General features: G+C 40.7%; 1 protein-coding gene across 3 annotated transcripts in view; it reads left to right on the forward strand.

Annotated features, from left to right (window-relative positions):
- Positions 1 to 17,959, forward strand: part of asic2 (acid-sensing (proton-gated) ion channel 2) — a 299,698-nt gene that overhangs the window by 263,570 nt on the left and 18,169 nt on the right. For all 3 annotated transcript variants that reach the window (XM_069716253.1, XM_069716254.1, XM_069716252.1), the window contains one exon: positions 7,709 to 7,859. In XM_069716253.1, the coding sequence (XP_069572354.1) occupies positions 7,709 to 7,859 (151 nt within the window). The remainder of the gene's footprint in view (positions 1 to 7,708; positions 7,860 to 17,959) is intronic.

A 17,959-nucleotide genomic window follows, 5' to 3' on the forward strand; every position in this document is an offset into this window, starting at 1 on the left:
CACTTTATATCCCGCCTGCCAGCAAAAGCAAATGTGAAGAGCCAGACAAGTGTCTTATTACCTGCTTATTCTGTAATGGAAAAATACAAGCGGGTTAACAAGTGGTGAGTCATCCAGGTACAAACCCTGAATGCAGCTCTCGCCACTTCCTCCTTTGGTTTTGTTTGGACGGGACGTTTCATAAAGGTGCGTCGACGCCACAACTGACAGAAAGTAATAGCAAAGTCAGCGTGCAGCATCTGATGAACAAGCTCTTCAGGAAGGAGCTCAGTCCAATCTCAAGCAGACCGTGATATTACAAATGCAAAGTCCTCATCATTTTGTCTGTCTGTTTATCGATTTTCGACGGAAAGCGGCCCGCCTGCATCGCTGAATCAACTCCAGTAATAATGAAAAAGATGTTTGAACGGGAGCCAACACGGCAGATACGGTGAAACAAGCTGCTTCTCGTGGTAGATACCGCTTTGCTGCGTCAGCAACGTTGAGAGCGGTTGCACTTCGGGGTGTTTTGAGGGCATTGGACACCACATGGACAGAAGGAGATAAATTAAGGTGCCAGCGGGGAATGAGACAAACATAAAGAAAAGATAGCATCCCCCTTTTTTCTGGAGAATTAATCTGCCAGTTTTTTCTTTTTTTTCTTCTTCTTTCTTTCTTTAACTTGGCATCATTTCAGCGAGTCGTTTGCAAAGCAGTGATAACGAAATAGGTTTGAAGGAAGAAAGCAAGATGAATTTAGAATAGTAAAAAGGTCTGTGACAGTCAAAATATGAGGAATTTAAGCGACTACTTTAGTCAAGGTCAGAAATTTAGAGCTTAAAACTGTTGCACTTCATGAGTACATATAACATGTGTTACCCAGGAGCATGTTTAAGTGTGAACAACTGACCTTTGATTATGACACTGATGCCGCCTCGTCTTTGACTTCCTACACTTTGGGAGGCGCTACGCAGCAAACAGATGAGGTCACGGCGTGTTTGCAGCTCTGCTCTTTCCAGACATTCACACTCGCGGCTCTGAATGCTAATGTGATGTATTTTGTTGGTCAAAAGGCATTTTAATTGGCAGCCGAGATACGCGTTCTCTCGCTCGCAGGATGCCTCTCAGACCCTTTGGCCTGAATACACTGAAACTAATGTGCTATTGGCTGCAGGCGAGTTCGACTACTCTGACATTTCATACAGTAGCCCGACTCAATTAGTAATATAGCAGCAACAAAAAGAACAGAGAACAAAACAAACTAGTCCCAGCATGAATTAAAACTTTGCTATCACAAGGCATAAAGTTAAAGCAGCATTAGTTATCTATTGAATTAATTCCATTTTGTAGCAGATGAGTCTCACTGTAAACAAACACTGACCTTATTAGAGCCATTTAATTTTAATATCTAGAAGTAAACTCAGTACTGAGTTAATGGTTTAACATTATTCATATGCTAAGCAACTATTCATAATGATTTGCTTCCATTAATCTCTTAGGAAAAATTTGACTGGATGGCTGTGCATATTTTTTAGGCTTGACATTTGTGATGTACTTCAACGTGTGTACAACACAAGATGCAACCAACAGTGACATCACAAATTGTTTTTTGAACGGCCGTTATGAAGCCTCATGTTTGGAGTTTGGCCGGCACCATCTTGCTAATTCGAAAGAGTTTGGATTCGGTAGTGACCATATTTGGACGAGCTGGGGGAGGAGCCAGCGGTGGATCTGACCGATCTGATTGGAAACCTGACAATACTACGTCCCGCCCATGATAGCCGCAACCTGAAATCACCACAGGCCTGTCAATCAAACAGACACGCCCCCAAAAACAGGTCTTCTTGAATCTTCTTTTCTAATGAATGAGGGATTATTTTCAGATGGACCTCCAGAAAACTAAGAAGAAGGAGTGACTTTAGCTAACAACACCGAGATAACTGATGGACACATTTGATTCACTTTGGATTTGATGAGAGAAGTTGAATGGGAGTCTATGGAGCTGGAGGCTTTTTGGAGCCGACCTCTAGTGGCACTCGCTGGTATTGCAGTTGAAGACACTTCTGCATTGACCTCATTTTTTAGACCCAGAAGCTGTCTGTGGTACAACATAAACTTTGGGAGGAGGTCAAAGGTCAGAGGCCCAGTTTTATTCTGTACATGCTGATAAGACTTTGCAATGATATTTTCATCCGACTTGGAAAAAGGGTCAATAACCAGCAAGTGTTTCATGTCTTTATTTAAGTGTGAAGCCGTGTCGCCACCACATATTTCCACACCCAGTAGACTTCGAGCTATTAGCTTTGACATTATATGTTGTAATTTAAGCAGCTGTTTACATAAAAGACATTGATGAGAGCCGCTTTAAAAAAAAAAAAAAAAAAAAGAGTTAACTCCAAATTAAAGCAGATTATCTTGACACTAAATCGACCCCAAATAATCAAAAACAGATGAATATCCCAAAACGACAGTCAAGAGCAGTCTGTCATGGTCTCGTTTATTACAGACAACTTTTCCCCTGGGACAGCTGCAACAAACTTCCAAATGCAGACACTGATATTAGCTATTTGTCTTTCCGCTGCTGCAGCTCACTTGTTAAATGAGAATTGATAAGCCTTTTTTCACCATAACACATTTTTCAGGCAGAGCAGTGTTTCCTGTGCTACTTTACATTTCTTGACAGGTTTGAGAACTCATTACCTTCTCCCACCTGACAGCTCTACCTGAGGTGGCGGCTCAGCAGAGAAGTGATAAAGAGAAGGGAGACAAAGACAAGGTCAGCAGAGAGCTTCTGCAGAATAACAGAACCCCGCTGTCAAGGTTCTGTTAGTGCCTTTGTCATCCAGCGGCTGAAGAGGAGCCTCCCTGTCTGGTTGAGGTCTAATGGGACGTTGACCCGGCCGTGGTCCTGTCTGTCAAACATCATCAGTCTTGACATAAGGAGTGAACGAGGGACGAGCAGTGTCCCCCTGAAAGCAATTCTTTCCTATATGAAAAAAAAAGCCAGGGGCTAAAAGAGATGTTGACAGTAGACGTTTGGGAACCAGCTGCCCTGAAAGAAAATATTCGGATCAATCCGTGCTTGCATCTCACACACACACACACACACAAATGTGTAACAGAATAACAAATGACTGCTGAGTAATTCATTTTTAACAGTACAGGCCAAGTAGCCAGCGATGGTTAAAATGAAATCTTCAGTTTCTGGAGGGTTTGGACAATTAAATTAAGTTCATCTAATTCATCTTTAGAAAAGGCTTTCATTTAGAAGAAGTCAAGGTAACATGCTGCAGGTCAACCACAGACTGTATATAAAAGAGTTCGTAGCTTCAGGTCTGTAAAATGGTTCTGATCCAGAAGTGTCTTCAGCTGCAATACTGTACCACCGAGTACCACGAGAGGTCGGCTCCAAAAAGCCTCCGGCTCCATAGACTCCCATTCAACTTCCTCCACGAGTTATCTCGGTTTTAATCTCATCATTAATTATAAAAATAAGCTTCGAAAAGATGTGTTTTTGGGAGCATGTCTGTTTGATTGACAGGCCTTTGGTACAGTCAGGTTAGAGCTATCAGTGGGCGGGACGTAGTATCGATGGTTTTCAAATCAGATTGAGTCAGCTCCACTGCTGGCTCCTCCCCCAGCTCGTCCAAATATGGTCACTTCCTGCTCCGAACTAAGAAGAGGGTGCTGACCAAATTCCGAACTGGAAGCTTCATTACAGCCGTTCACAAACCAACGGGTGACGTCACTGCTGGTTGCCGCTTGATGTCAACACAGTTTCTGCAAATACAACTGAATTCTGTGCAGTAAAGTGGAGCCTTGCTGTTTGATGTCGGACCACCACCATAGAGGACTAATGAGGTGTTGCTCCTCTCTGTCTGTGCAGAATAAAAATGCCTCCACTTCTTGTACCAGCAAACGAGGAGTGATGGTTTCCCTGAATATTTATCTGCTGTCCTCATAACTTCGCTCCATGCAGCCTCATCTATTTTGTGCAGACGCATATCTGTCAGCAGCACCTCTGTTTTTCAGAGGTGAATGAACCTCTAACGCGACGCCTCATATTCCTCTGATCGGCAGCACGGCGTTAGTTAGTCGATCAATCACGTCTCTAAACCGTCCATAAGAGGGCCGGTGTCAACAAAGGAGGAGGAGCATGAAATGAAAAATCCATCTTAAAACACTGCAGCAGTGAAAGAGCAGCTATCAGCTGAGGACTTTTTTTTCACAATATAGAACATTACTTGTCAACATCAGGTCTGATTGTAGCCCCTTTAAAAACCCAATGACAAGGTGTTTCTTTCTTGGCTGTGAATTTATAACCAATCTTGAACCATCGAGTGGGAACATTTTGTGCAGAAGAGGCCAAGGTTATTAAGAACCGGTCGCCTTGATTGGCCACAATACAGGAAAATCAAGAAATAAGACGTTATTGTAAAAGTAAGAGACGTAAATCCTGCTTTCTGTCAGCTGGAGTGCCTTTTGAGCTTTATTAACATGCAGAGGATCTATAATGAACAATAATCAAGACGTCTTCCTCTCATCTACATAGAGGACAAACAGCTGGGTTCAACCAGCCCACTGCCCTGTTAATATGAAGTGGGATGGGAAGTGGAAGAGGAACATTTCCCCAGTTTTATGCCTCATTAGTCAATTTGGAATGACTGCATAATTACAGTAAGCTATATGAAGATATAGCTTGTCACAGCGCTATATGCTTTGAACTTGAATATAATTGCCTCAAGTAAAGGGTTCACTGACATTATGGTAACACTGTAATTTCAAACTTGAGTTTCAAAGTCAGAATTGTGACTTCCCGTTGCCACTGATTTATTTATAAGTCAGAAAGTGAAGCATACATTATCTTTCACACGACATCAATATTTCTTTAAAGCTTGTTGAAGGTATTTTGAAGTGGGTCCACCTGGAACTGTGTCTGGATGTTATCCGGATGGCGACTCGTGATCGCTGCTTCTGACCTGGCGAATGTTGTTTGTCCCATAACAGAAGAAGCTTGCTGGGTCTCTTCCAAGCTCGGCTCATTGTGTGATCCTTTAAGAGGCTTCTGCATTAGCTCTTTTTTTCTTTTTTTTCTTTGTAGACGAAGGGCTCATCTGCAACTCCTTCATATACAGCTTAAAGATATTACACCGTTTATTATCATTCTCACAAGATGTCAGGATATGCAGTCACAGATTACTCCAAGCTAAAACTAATGACATCTAATTAAACAGACCTGCACTACATTTGACCTTCATGAAGATCATTTTTGATATTTGTCGAAACAGACTGATAGTTTTGGAGGCTGCAGTTTGTGGTGCTGCTGAACTGTGTAGGATCATATCAAGGGGGTTATAGTGTTTATACTGTCATTGATATTAACATGCTGGACTAAATATTAAAAATAATTCCTAGTACAATGCAATTAAACAATATTACCCGAGAGTGATTATTATCACGTTAAAACAAACCATCGAAATAAAATATGTAATCAAAATGTTTTCATATTGTGGAGCAATTCGCTCTCAAAATACACAACTTTTTGTTAGTGCGATCTTCGTTTCCATGGCGATGCATGGGGTATGACTTAGAACTGGAAAACGCGTCAGTAGAAGCGAATGTAATGTATGCAATGTTTACTACTACAGGAAGTAGTCCGACCCCTAGCAACGAGCCTAGTAACAGAGAGGATTTCTAATCCGTTTTATTGCTTTTTATAGAGATGCTTGCTCAAACTGAATGAATACAGAACATAGAAACACTAAACTGCTCAGCTAGCTCAGTCTGGTTGGAAGTAAGATATCCGCTGTTTTGTTTTTAAGATTTTAGCACCGTATCATGTGTTAAAAACAAACCTGTCCAGCTAGCCGTCCCTAGATGTGTGGTTTTACGATACGGATGCTCGGAGCGACAAATAAGGACCAAAAAAGACCAGACTTCGCCATATGGGTCACATTAAGATCAACATTACATCGTATATTATATGTAAAAATTTAGTGATGAGCAGGTTGTGCTGTTATGCTGATTTGAGCACGTTCTGAATGTTGACCAATCAGATCTCTGGGTTGGAACTACTTGTTGTATAATTCAACTTAAAAACAGCACAATCTGAAGCCTCCAAATTATTAAATCAACTTGTAAACTGTTGCAAGAACAAACTGGATGTTTACTGCCAGACAGTTTCATAAAGCTGGAGTCCATTGCTTCAGAATAGCAGGTGGAAATGATTTTACAACACAGACCCACTGCTGACACGGCAAGATCGAAAACATCGCACTGATGTTTAAATTTTCATTTTGTTGATCGGGGTCCGGAGAACGTTGTTACTCTTGATTTATTAAAGTCATCTTCATCTATTACTTCCTTTCAATCAGTCGTGGCAGCGTCGAAGTAGACGGTTGTTATGGTGATTACTATTCATGAGCGGAGACCTCACAACTACAATCTCATTTACATGTTTGCTTGTGTTACATGCGCACTGACACACACACACACACACACACACACACACACACACACACACACACACACACACACACACACACACACACACACACACACACACACACACACACACACACACACACACACACACTTACTTCCCAAACCGGCTCACTCCACTGCAATTTTGACTCAATTTATTATTCATAAATGTCTCCGAGCCATTTGGCGCCTCTTGGTGAGGTTGGTGGTGCAGAGACATTAGTGGAGAATAAATTGTTGTCCAGTATCTCTAATAGGAGTGTTACATTGCATTGTTAACACACACACACACACACACACACACACACACACACACACACACACACACACACACACACACACACACACACACACACACACACACACACACACACACACACACACACACACACACACACACACACACACACATATAAACAAGTGACAGGAATGGAAAGTTTCTGATTTATTTGCTGAAGTTTGGTCCAGGTGCTTTCTGCTTTAAGTGATTACAAATGGCCCCTGTTTTTTTTTTACTTGTTGTTCATGTGACTGAGTTCAGTCCTCCGGGAGGAAGAAAGATGGAGGATGTGAGAGTGAAGGAAAGTGTCTCTCTGGCACGCTGCACTTTATTGCCAAACTTGTCCTTCACCGAGGGAAACACTTAAATGTGTGTGTGTGTGTGTGTGTGTGTGTGTGTGTGTGTGTGTGTGTGTGTGTGTGTGTGTGTGTGTGTGTGTGTGTGTGTGTGTGTGTGTGTGTGTGTGTGTGTGTGTGTGTGTGTGTGTGTGTGTGTGTTAAACATCAACAACATTCTTTGTTCAGAGATGTCTATTAACTGTCCATTGAGGATACATATAAAAAGGATGCTGCTCTGAACTTCACACATTTGCAATTATCATTTGCAATCAACATTTCTTACAGTATCCAGTACGATCCAGGTTCAAAGGTGTTCTTGAAGCCTGCTAGTGTAACAAATCTAATTATAGCTCATTATTATTCTATAAATGTACAGTTTAATTTCTAAAATGCTCGGGGCCAAACCGTCATCCGCTGGTTAGCCTGATCGGTGTGCAGTCAGGAGCCTGATTACGACCGACAGCTGTTTTAAAGTTAAGCAACATCGAGCAGGTGTATGAATAATCATTTCAACCAAACTTTTATCTTCTCCTAACCAAGTGGCTTCGGTGCCTGAACCTAAGCAGGGTGCTAGTTTAGGAAACACAGTTGTTAACGAGTCCTCACTGATCAATCTCTCTCCTCTCAGGTGTTCACCAGGTACGGGAAGTGCTACATGTTCAACGCTGCAGAGGAAGGAAAGACGCTCCGCACCACCATGAAGGGAGGAACAGGGAACGGCCTGGAGATCATGCTGGACATCCAGCAGGACGAGTACCTGCCGGTGTGGGGGGACACAGGTAGGTTCTTCTTCTTCTTCTTCTTCTTCTTCTTTTTCTTTTTCTTTTTCTTTTTCTTTTTCTTTTTCTTTTTCTTTTTCTTTTTCTTCTTCTTCTTCTTTTTCTTTTTCTTTTTCTTTTTCTTCTTCTTCTTCTTCTTCTTCTTCTTCTTCTTCTTCTTCTTCTTCTTCTTCTTTTTCTTCTTCTTTTTTAAAGAGTTAACCCTTGTGTGTTTTCTATATTTGAGCACCAGGATAAAAAAAGAAAACCAAGACGACAGCAGTCAGCTAAAGCGATTAAACCTTTTAGAATATTTCTGATAATGAAGTCAAGGATGCTGCATTTCTTTTTCACTGCACTTTTTTTTCCCCTTCAATGCTTCTTTGTCTTTATATGTGAAATGATTTGACCAGTGGTGGTCAGTTACCTTGACTGACTTCTCCCTCTGTCCTTGATGTTGGGGGATTACATGCGTTGTGTGGACCCATGCAAAGCTGACACTTCATATTTATCCATTTATGAGTCCGTGCTTCCTGTTCTGAGCTCATCTCCAGGCTAACACACTATTGGTGGACCTACTTTTGTCATTCCCACAACACTGTGTTGTTCAATGGTATCATGTAATGTCACATGAAAGACATGTTCACCCAGGTTGCAACACGTTTTTTTTGCTTCCCTCTTACTTAAGTTATCTTTCTTATTTCCCTCTTTCATTTTCTATTTAAGCTATATTGACATGTAAGGGGAATATTTCTAACTCAATTTCAGATGATGAAAATCAATGAAGTATTTAAAACTTTATTTCCCCAGTTATTTCCCCAGCTAAGCCTTTGGGCTGGGAGTATTTATATTTTTTGTATTCACTTTATTTAATTTAGCCTTTAATTAACACAGAAACGATTTAGTGTCATCCTGATGAAACCACTTCAGGGACGGTTTCACACCTTCCAAATCCTAAATCAAATAAAGCTGCAGGAAATTGAGCATAAGGTTGTTGTTTTTTAGCTAAGTGAAATGATTCTCATATGCTTGTGTTATTTATTTAATTGAAGGAGCTATAAATCTCTTCTTAACTGTACATCAGGTGAAAGTTGCTTTTATTATTCTTGCCACTGATAGTTTTCTTTTTTTTAAGTATCACATTATACTGAGCTCAGTACTGAAGGATCTGCACACAATAAGTAAAAGGCTTATTAGAGAACATATGGACTTCTCACTGATCATAATGCACAAGTCGCTCCACATTTGAAGCTCATTGAATTGCCGTCTCACGTCCAAACCGAGTGGAGGACAGACAGGGGAGTTCCCAGCAGCTAGCCAAGGAAGGAGCGGCCCGGCAGATGGACGTCTTTTACTCCAGGCTCAAAGTTAAAGAAGATCCATCATCAAAAAGTCCACGTCCAATCAGTCGTCCGTCTTGTTCTTCTGAGGACGCCGGCGCCCGCAGCCTTCGTGTCCTGAACTCCTCCCTGGTTTCATTTCCATTTGAACTGACTCATCTCCAGCCACCACCTCCGGCAGCATGCAGAGCTCCATCTCCCAGCAGGTTTCCAGATTTCAGGGCTCTTGTTTATCCCCGTGTGGTGTAATTATCCTCGATGAGCTGAGTCAGCCTCAGCGGGGGGAATTCACCGTCTCCTCAACTGAGCCGAGTCGTTGCTCAGTGCAGACATGATGGCAGCACACAGGAACACATTCCCCATCTCCGCCCATCAGTTACCTTTTGTTTTCCCGATCCAATCAGCAGACTCTCTCCCCATCCCGGTCCTTCTCTTACTGTCCATCATCCAGAGGCCAGCAGTCGGTCTCCGGGGTTCTATTAGCACGCTGCTCCGTCCAGGAAGCTGATACTCCTCCTCACTTCATCACCGTGGAAAAACATGACAAGTCACACATTTCAGTCTGTGAAAAATGAACAAGACGGATATCTAAGTTTGATTGGTTGGAGAAAACAGATGGCCTGTTGCCTGGATACACAGCTTTCTCCTCGCTGTGTTGCTGACCAAACTGCTAAGTGAAGGAAATCATAAATAAATTGGATGTGTCTGTCCATATGGCTGTCTAGATGTTTTCTCAAGTAGGCCTTAAATAATGACATGGAAAGCACCAGGAAAACAATCAATTCAAGTGCTTAGGACTGAAAATCAAGCCATCATTTCCCTTCTAGTGTTTTTCCTTCACGCCTCTATTTTCTGGATACAGCTGAGATTGAGAAGTGCTGGAAAGTGTAACCTGTGGTTTCACAGTTGCCTGTTTGGGTTGTTGGGTTGTAAGTAATGCACGAGCCATTCATTGGTGTCTCCACCAGCTGCCCGTCAGCTGCAGCTCCCACCATTGAATCAATGAGTTTCTCTTTGATAACGGCCATCAGTGTTGAATTTTCGAGGTCCGTCAAGTGAAGAGAAATAAAAGTAAACCTTTTTTTTCTCTCTCTCTCTCTCTCTCTCTGTAAACCAAGCACGCAAAGTTTTATGTTTTTTTATTTTATTTTGGGAGGCTTTAAAAAAAATGTTTATGAAAGTATTTCCTTTCTTTAAAAGTCATTCAATGTCAGTCAGACCTTTAATATTATCAGATTCCTCAAATCGGTCTTGATCAGTCGTGTGTTTACACACTCAGCAGCCATTTTATCCAACAGCAGAGCTTGAAAGTGTTTGCTGGATGAAGAAAAGCCTTTTAAACACATTTAAACTGGGTCCCATCTCGTTTTATATCAGACTAACATCTTTTGCTTTTAATTGTATTGCAGGGTTTTGCTTTAGATAAAGTCATGCACAGAAACTAAAGTTGAAAATTTGATATTCAGAGTTCCCAAGCAACCAATTACATTGTTCTCACCCGCTGTTTCTTTTTTTACCGGCGTTATTGATGGAGCGATGCAGATTGTGAGCGCTATCGATAGAATCACAGAGAACTTGATGCCTGTTTTATCGTCTCTGAAAGTAGGAGGAAGAAAGTAGGATTGTTACATCAAGTTTCTTTAATATCTCCCTTTTGTTCACTTTGCTTTAGACCTTCGTTTTGTTTTTTTCTTTCTCTTTCTGATTGCTGCTTTACTTTGTACTAAATGTTTATATTGTTCCCACTGCTTTTTCTTTTCTCTCTGACAAAGCTGCCACGTTTTATTTCATTTACAGCTCCAGATCGTTGCAGGTAAACCCTCATGGGACCATGACCGGTCTGAGGGTTTGGTCTCCTCTTGTTTTCCATTGTCCATCAATTCATCATTTCAGATTTTCCCGTTTTTATGTGGCACACAGGCGAGTGAAGCTCGACAAGCATTAGAGTGCACTGCTGAAATCTCTGTTCTGCTGTTATTAAATCAAAGCGATGGTAAAAAGCACTCTGAGAAGCACATGAAAAGAGCAGAAAGAGGTTTGTTCAACAACAGTTTGAACCGAGTGCAGAGCAGAAGTGGAAAGTCCTTGATCTTTTTATATTTTTCTACTTGTGTCATTTCCCCTCGTGGTGTTTGGTCGGAGCGATGTTCACCTGTGTGCGATCTTTTGTGTTTGTGATCTGAAACTGTAGAGAAGACGAGCACTGAGCGAATGATTGAACAGGAGAGCATAGACACAGACAGGAAGTCCTTCAGCTGCTCTGAAAATATGGAAATTAGAATATTTTCATGACAACTGGGAAACTTTTGTATATAATATATATAGATATATACTGTACTGTATATACTGTATATACTGTGCATTTTATATTTTATATTCAATATTTTTTACTGCTATTTTACTGCTATTTTATTGCTTTCTATTATTCTATTATTATCTTATTGCTTCCTGTATGCTGCTGTAGAGAAAAAAATTCCCCTCGGGGATTAATAAAGTAACTACCTAACCTAACCTAACCTAAAACTCCTGGTCTGGCGATGATCAAATGAAACAGCTACTGAATGGACGTCGTGATGATATTTTCATAGGTCAAGAAAGAACTTTAAAACATTAAAGAATGGGAAATATACCAGATTATTAATGTACTATGACGGGAAGTATTAATGTCAACAACTATATGTCTGTAGTTGTTTTATACATCAGCCAATCACTTCCACAAACAAGCGTGGATGCCACTTTAATCCACATTCATCTCTTCCTCTCCATCAGAATCGCATCACATCCATCACAAAGCCTTTCAGATCCCGGTTCTGATTGGACCATTGATTACATCATCACTTAGTCACGCCGCCTCTTCCTTTGTTCACTCATTTTCCTCCATTGTGTGTGTGTGTGTGTGTGTGTGTGTGTGTGTGTGTGTGTGTGTGTGTGTGTGTGTGTGTGTGTGTGTGTGTGTGTGTGTGTGTGTGTGTGTGTGTGTGTGTGTGTGTGTTTCTCTTGTTTGTTCCTCCACACACACTCTCACACACACACACACACACTCACGCACTCACACACACACTCACACACTCACACACATACACATACACATACACACTCTCTCACACACACACCTCAGTGAATCCCTCTGAAAGAGTAATTCATTGTGTAAATATAATCATGTGTTTCTTGGTGTTTGATTGATGTCTTGTTGAAGGAAATAAACATCTGAAACAGAATAACTTCAGTGTTTTACAGCCAAACAAGAATAATCTGTAGGAGGAGGATTTTATTCCATTCCATTATTTATTTATGTTTGTGTCATCACTCACTTGATGCGACCGCTTGACATCGGATCTCACTTCTCCGCTCCAGATGAACACGTTGGCTACAGCAGGAAATTATACAAGTTCATAAGCAGAAGAACAGGAAGCTGAATGCCAGAACCGACGATTCGGGTCAGACTAATTGTTCCAGTGCATCTCCTTTGCTGTGGATCTCTCAGAGCTGATGTGTGTCGGAAATTACAGGAGATAAACCAAAAGAAATAAAATCTTCCCCGAGGAGGCTTCGGTGAAACAGCCTCACGGAGCAGCACGGCTTTTAAATTGTTAAAAAGCTGCTTTATAGCACGAGTTTGCAGTAAAACTCTTCTGTTGTGTGTCGAGTTCAGCTGGAGAGTTGTTTCTGTTCACAACAACCAAACACATGAAAGAGGAGCACCAGGCATCATTAAAGATTAAATGGAGGAAAATAAAACTGACGAACCTGCTGAGTCGTTGGTCTTCCAGGCCGGGTTGAGGACGCGTTGTGTTTCCACTGCTCAGAGAACGTGGAGAAACGTCTGACCAACATGTGGATGCAGCAGATCGGATCTCAGCAGACCGTTTCCACCGTTTCTACCGGCTCTGTTGCATCTTAATCACATCACACATGATGCACGCTGGAAACAGGGATTATATGAAGCGATATGAAACTCAGTAAATATCTCTGGGTTTTATATTTATTGCCAAACATAACAACACTTGATGGGCGTTATTTGCTGCTTAATGACATTCAGACCAAAAGATGAACTGAGGACTTCTCGGAAGATGAATCTTGAAGATGAAAAGAATCTTTATTTACAGAAAGAACTGGTGGCAGAAGAACACAGACTGTAGAAACGCTGCGTCAGCGACAGATCTTCCCCGTCACACTTTATATAGTTTTGGATCGGCCCAAACCAAAATCAGATTCCCCGCACCCCCTTTTAATTTGTCCCCACAAACTGCAGCTGTGTTTTGTCCTCGCATGCCTCCTCTTGCTTCCTCATGCTTTATGTCGAGTCGCTCTGACTAAGAATGACTTGACATTTTCACAATGCATTTATTTCAAGATACATTATCACACATTACTGTTGACGGTTTGAATGTCTCTGTATGATAACAAGCTAAAAAAAATGGTCTCCAATGCAGCCTGAGAAAATGTGTCTGCTTGATATCGGTTTTCAGTTGTTCTGATATCACTTTTTTTTTTTGCATTGCAAACGCTTGATTAGGTCCAATAAATTCAGCCAATATATTAGCATGTGGATGTTTGTGTTTACAGCAACTGGTTTGTTTTGACAAATGTTCTGCGCACAACAGCTGAACAAATAGATAAATCGCTTCTGCAACGGAGACGGAACCGTTGAAAGAGGGACCGTATTAGTGCTGCTCATTAGTTACCAGCAAAATGACGCTTAACAGGAACCGCAGGATTTTTTTGAGCTTCTGCCTTCACAAATACTAATGTTGAAGGTCAGAGATGGTTCCATTCTGTCTCAGCCCTTCACCCGTTGTACAATTCACCCTAAAACGCACATTATTTCACAGCATGATGGATTCCTTTATTAAAATAAAGTTAATGTCTATATTTCCATGTTAGCAGGGATCATTGTTCAGGCTCAGGATGCACTTCTTTGTTTCCACTGTTTAGGGTTCATTTTAATGAAGGAATAATAAAGAAAGACTCCTTTATGGCTAAATGGCTTTATGGTATTTGGACAACAATGGCTAATTATATAAGATCTATCAGTGTTGTGGCTACTAATGGGGCATAAGTCTAAAAACTATTATAAAGACACATAGTTAAATATCGTGTCTTTTCACAATAAAACTTTAAAGATCATTTCAAAACATTTTAAGACGTAAAAATATTCTAATTTGAATAATTATCTGCATTTAAAATGTTTTTTTTAAACAGAATCAATGAATATGTAAATGTTGCCCATTTCAAAAGTTTAGCTAGTCAACATAAATGAATCCTGCTTCAGATTATCACATTACACTTGTGTAATTTTCATTTGAGACTGATTGGCTTTTAAATTGTCATCCATTAGCATCTCACATTAGCGTTCAACCATTAGCATTCAACCATTAGCATTCATCCATTAGCAATATCTGCTTTATTGTGAACAGGGTCTGGATTCTGTCCCAGCTGACATGGGGTGAACAGTCTCCATACTATCACAGGCCCAACACACAGAGACAATCTGTGCTTTCCAATAAGTACCATCCTCTGGTACATTTGCCAGAAAAACATTTCATTTGATCCAAGACGTGGTTTGACGTATTCTGCAGTCTGCAGGCCAACATGCTTCTCTGGCTGTTCTGACCCACAATCCTGTGCGCTGTGAAAGATACGTCACATCGACTGAGCTGCCAATAGGTGGCGCTGACGAACCACCTGGTTGCAGTTTGCAATAGAAAGAAGAGACCTGAAAAGGAAGTGTACTCGCTCCAAATTGCATCTCTCATCTCCATGAAATACAGAACACCTGACTGAAACCCAACATGCCTTTAGAGGTGTTACGTAATGCACCGTCATTGTTTCGTCATAATAGTCTTAATAGCTCAACTATTTTCACAAGCCAGAAGCTCAGCTGTGAACTGGAGGCGGTTTTCTGCCGAGTTATAAAGTGTTTGAAAGGACACATCCCGCTAGCTTATTAGCTTCTATGAAGTCAGAGAGAAAACATCGTACACACTGTTTGGAGTTCAGATACTTTTCATAAAAATCAATCGGGGTTATGAGAAGGTTATCTCATGTTAACGTACTTTGGTGCATGTTGCATCATTGAATTTTGCTCTATAAAGATTATTAAAAGTAGTCGTTAGCTGCTAGCCTGCAACATAGCTGGTCCTTTAGGCCGGTTACGTTCTGATGAGGCCTTAAAGATGCGTTGAACTCGTTCTGCTGATCATCTTAATGATTTGTAGTGCAGTTACACTGTAATTTAGTCCATTTTGTTTGTTAAATACGTATGTTAAGTGACTAATATTTCAATTCATGTTCATGTTAAAACGTAACGTAATGAAAGGATGTATAAAAGTTCTGAAATTATTTGTTACGAGTTTAAAGTATGAAAGATAATAACAATAATAATTAATTTATCAACATTAAAATGCCAATTGTCGTGAGACGTGGCAATTCAGCTTATTGTAACTGAAGTACATCTTCAATAGTTGGATCAGATCAGAACAAATCAGAACAAATCAGATCAGATCAGAACAGATCCGAACAAATCAGATCAGATCAGAACAGAACAGATCAGATCAGATCAGATCAGAACAGAACAAATCAGAACAGATCAGATCAGAACAGATCAGAACAAATCAGAACAAATCAGAACAGATCAGATCAGATCAGAACAAATCAGAACAGATCAGATCAGAACAGAACAGATCAGATCAGAACAGAACAAATCAGATCAGAACAGAACAAATCAGATCAGATCAGAACAGATCCGAATAAATCAGATCAGATCAGATCAGAACAGAACAGAACAGATCAGATCAGATCAGATCAGAACAGATCAGAACAAATCAGAACAAATCAGATCAGATCAGAACAGATCCGAACAAATCAGATCAGATCAGAACAGAACAGATCAGATCAGATCAGATCAGAACAGAACAGAACAAATCAGAACAGATCAGAACAAATCAGAACAAATCAGAACAGATCAGATCAGAACAGATCAAAACAAATCAGAACAGATCAGATCAGAACAAATCAGAACAGATCAGATCAGAACAGATCAGATCAGATCAGAACAGAACAAATCAGAACAGATCAGAACAAATCAGAACAGATCAGAACAGATCAGAACAGATCAGATCAGAACAGATCAAATCAGAACAGATCAGAACAAATCAGAACAAATCAGAACAGATCAGATCAGAACAAATCAGAACAGATCAGATCAGAACAGATCAGATCAGATCAGAACAGAACAAATCAGAACAGATCAGATCAGATCAGATCAGAACAGATCAGATCAGATCAGATCAGAACAGATCAGATCAGATCAGATCAGAACAGAACAAATCAGAACAGATCAGAACAAATCAGAACAAATCAGAACAGATCAGATCAGAACAGATCAAAACAAATCAGAACAGATCAGATCAGATCAGAACAAATCAGAACAGATCAGATCAGATCAGATCAGAACAGATCAGATCACAACACAACACAACACAACACAACAGACTGCATGCAGCAGCGCCTTCTTTGTCAGGATATCTTCAGTACGTACTAAAAGTAAAAAGACTAATCATCTGCCCACTCATTCACACCTCCAGCATCGAGAATCACCAATCAAGGTGGATGTGTTTGAACTGTAGGAGGAAGCTGCAGCAGCCGGAGAAAACCCACGCAGGCACAAGGAGAGCCTGAAAATCCTGCAAAAATAAAGATTCATAACGGGCAAAAACTACTCATTTGAAAATGATGAATTTGAAGCCAGTATGTCAAACTAAATTCTTGCTAAATGATCTCAGAAATTAGGGTCTAAAAGCAGAGCAAGAACCCTTGAAATAGCCTCCACAAGTCAGACCAGCATCAGTGTCCGACCGCTCCAGTGGGCCGCAGCTTCATGTGTGCACAGCTGGATTCTGTCTGCGATGTCTACCATACGCACAGATGTGCTACCGTCACGTGTTCATCATGCTAATCCAGTCAAAACTGGATGACAAAATGAAGGACATAAAACCTTTCAGCTACATTCAAGACTGTCACGAGGGGATGATATTTCCAAGGACAGACAGGACACTGCACAGGATGGGATGAGTTAACTCCCAACTCATGTATGAACACAGTCAGACATCTGTCACCATGTTTTACACATTCATATGTGCACACGCTGCAAACAGCCTGCAAATAGGTAGGTAGGTAGGTATTTACTTTATTAATCCCCAAGGGGGAATTTTTTCGCTACAGCAGCATACATACAGAAGCAATAAGATAATAATAGAAATAATAGAATAAAATAATAGAATAGAATAATAGAAAAGCAATAAAATAGCAGTAAATAGCAGTAGAAAATATAAATATAAAATGCACAGTATATACAGTACATTATATATCTATATTTATTATATACAACAAACCAAGAAACACAGTCAACACTGTTATTGTACTGTGATGGATTTTGCCAGAGGTGAGTTATTGTACAGTCTTATTGCAGTGGGCAGGAATGATCTCCTGTATCTGGAATGATCTCCTGTATCAGGAATGATCTCCTGTATCTGGAATGATCTCCTGTATCAAGAATGATCTCCTGTATCAGGAATGATCTCTTGTATCTGTCCTTGTGACAGCGGAGCTGGAGGAATCTTTTGGAGAACGTCCTCCTCTGTCCCTGCAGCAGGTGGAGAGGGTGGACAGGATTATCCAATATGGACAATAGTTTGTTCAGCGTCCTCCTCTCCACCACCTTTTCCAGACTATCCAGTTTGTAGCCGAACATGGAGCCGGCCTTCTTCACCAGTTTGTTAA

The sequence above is a fragment of the Brachyistius frenatus genome, unplaced genomic scaffold (genome assembly GCF_029030835.1).
Source record: "Brachyistius frenatus isolate BFR_SWC_R1_liver_20210118 unplaced genomic scaffold, ASM2903083v1 Contig_154, whole genome shotgun sequence".
Lineage (NCBI taxonomy): Eukaryota > Metazoa > Chordata > Actinopteri > Embiotocidae > Brachyistius > Brachyistius frenatus.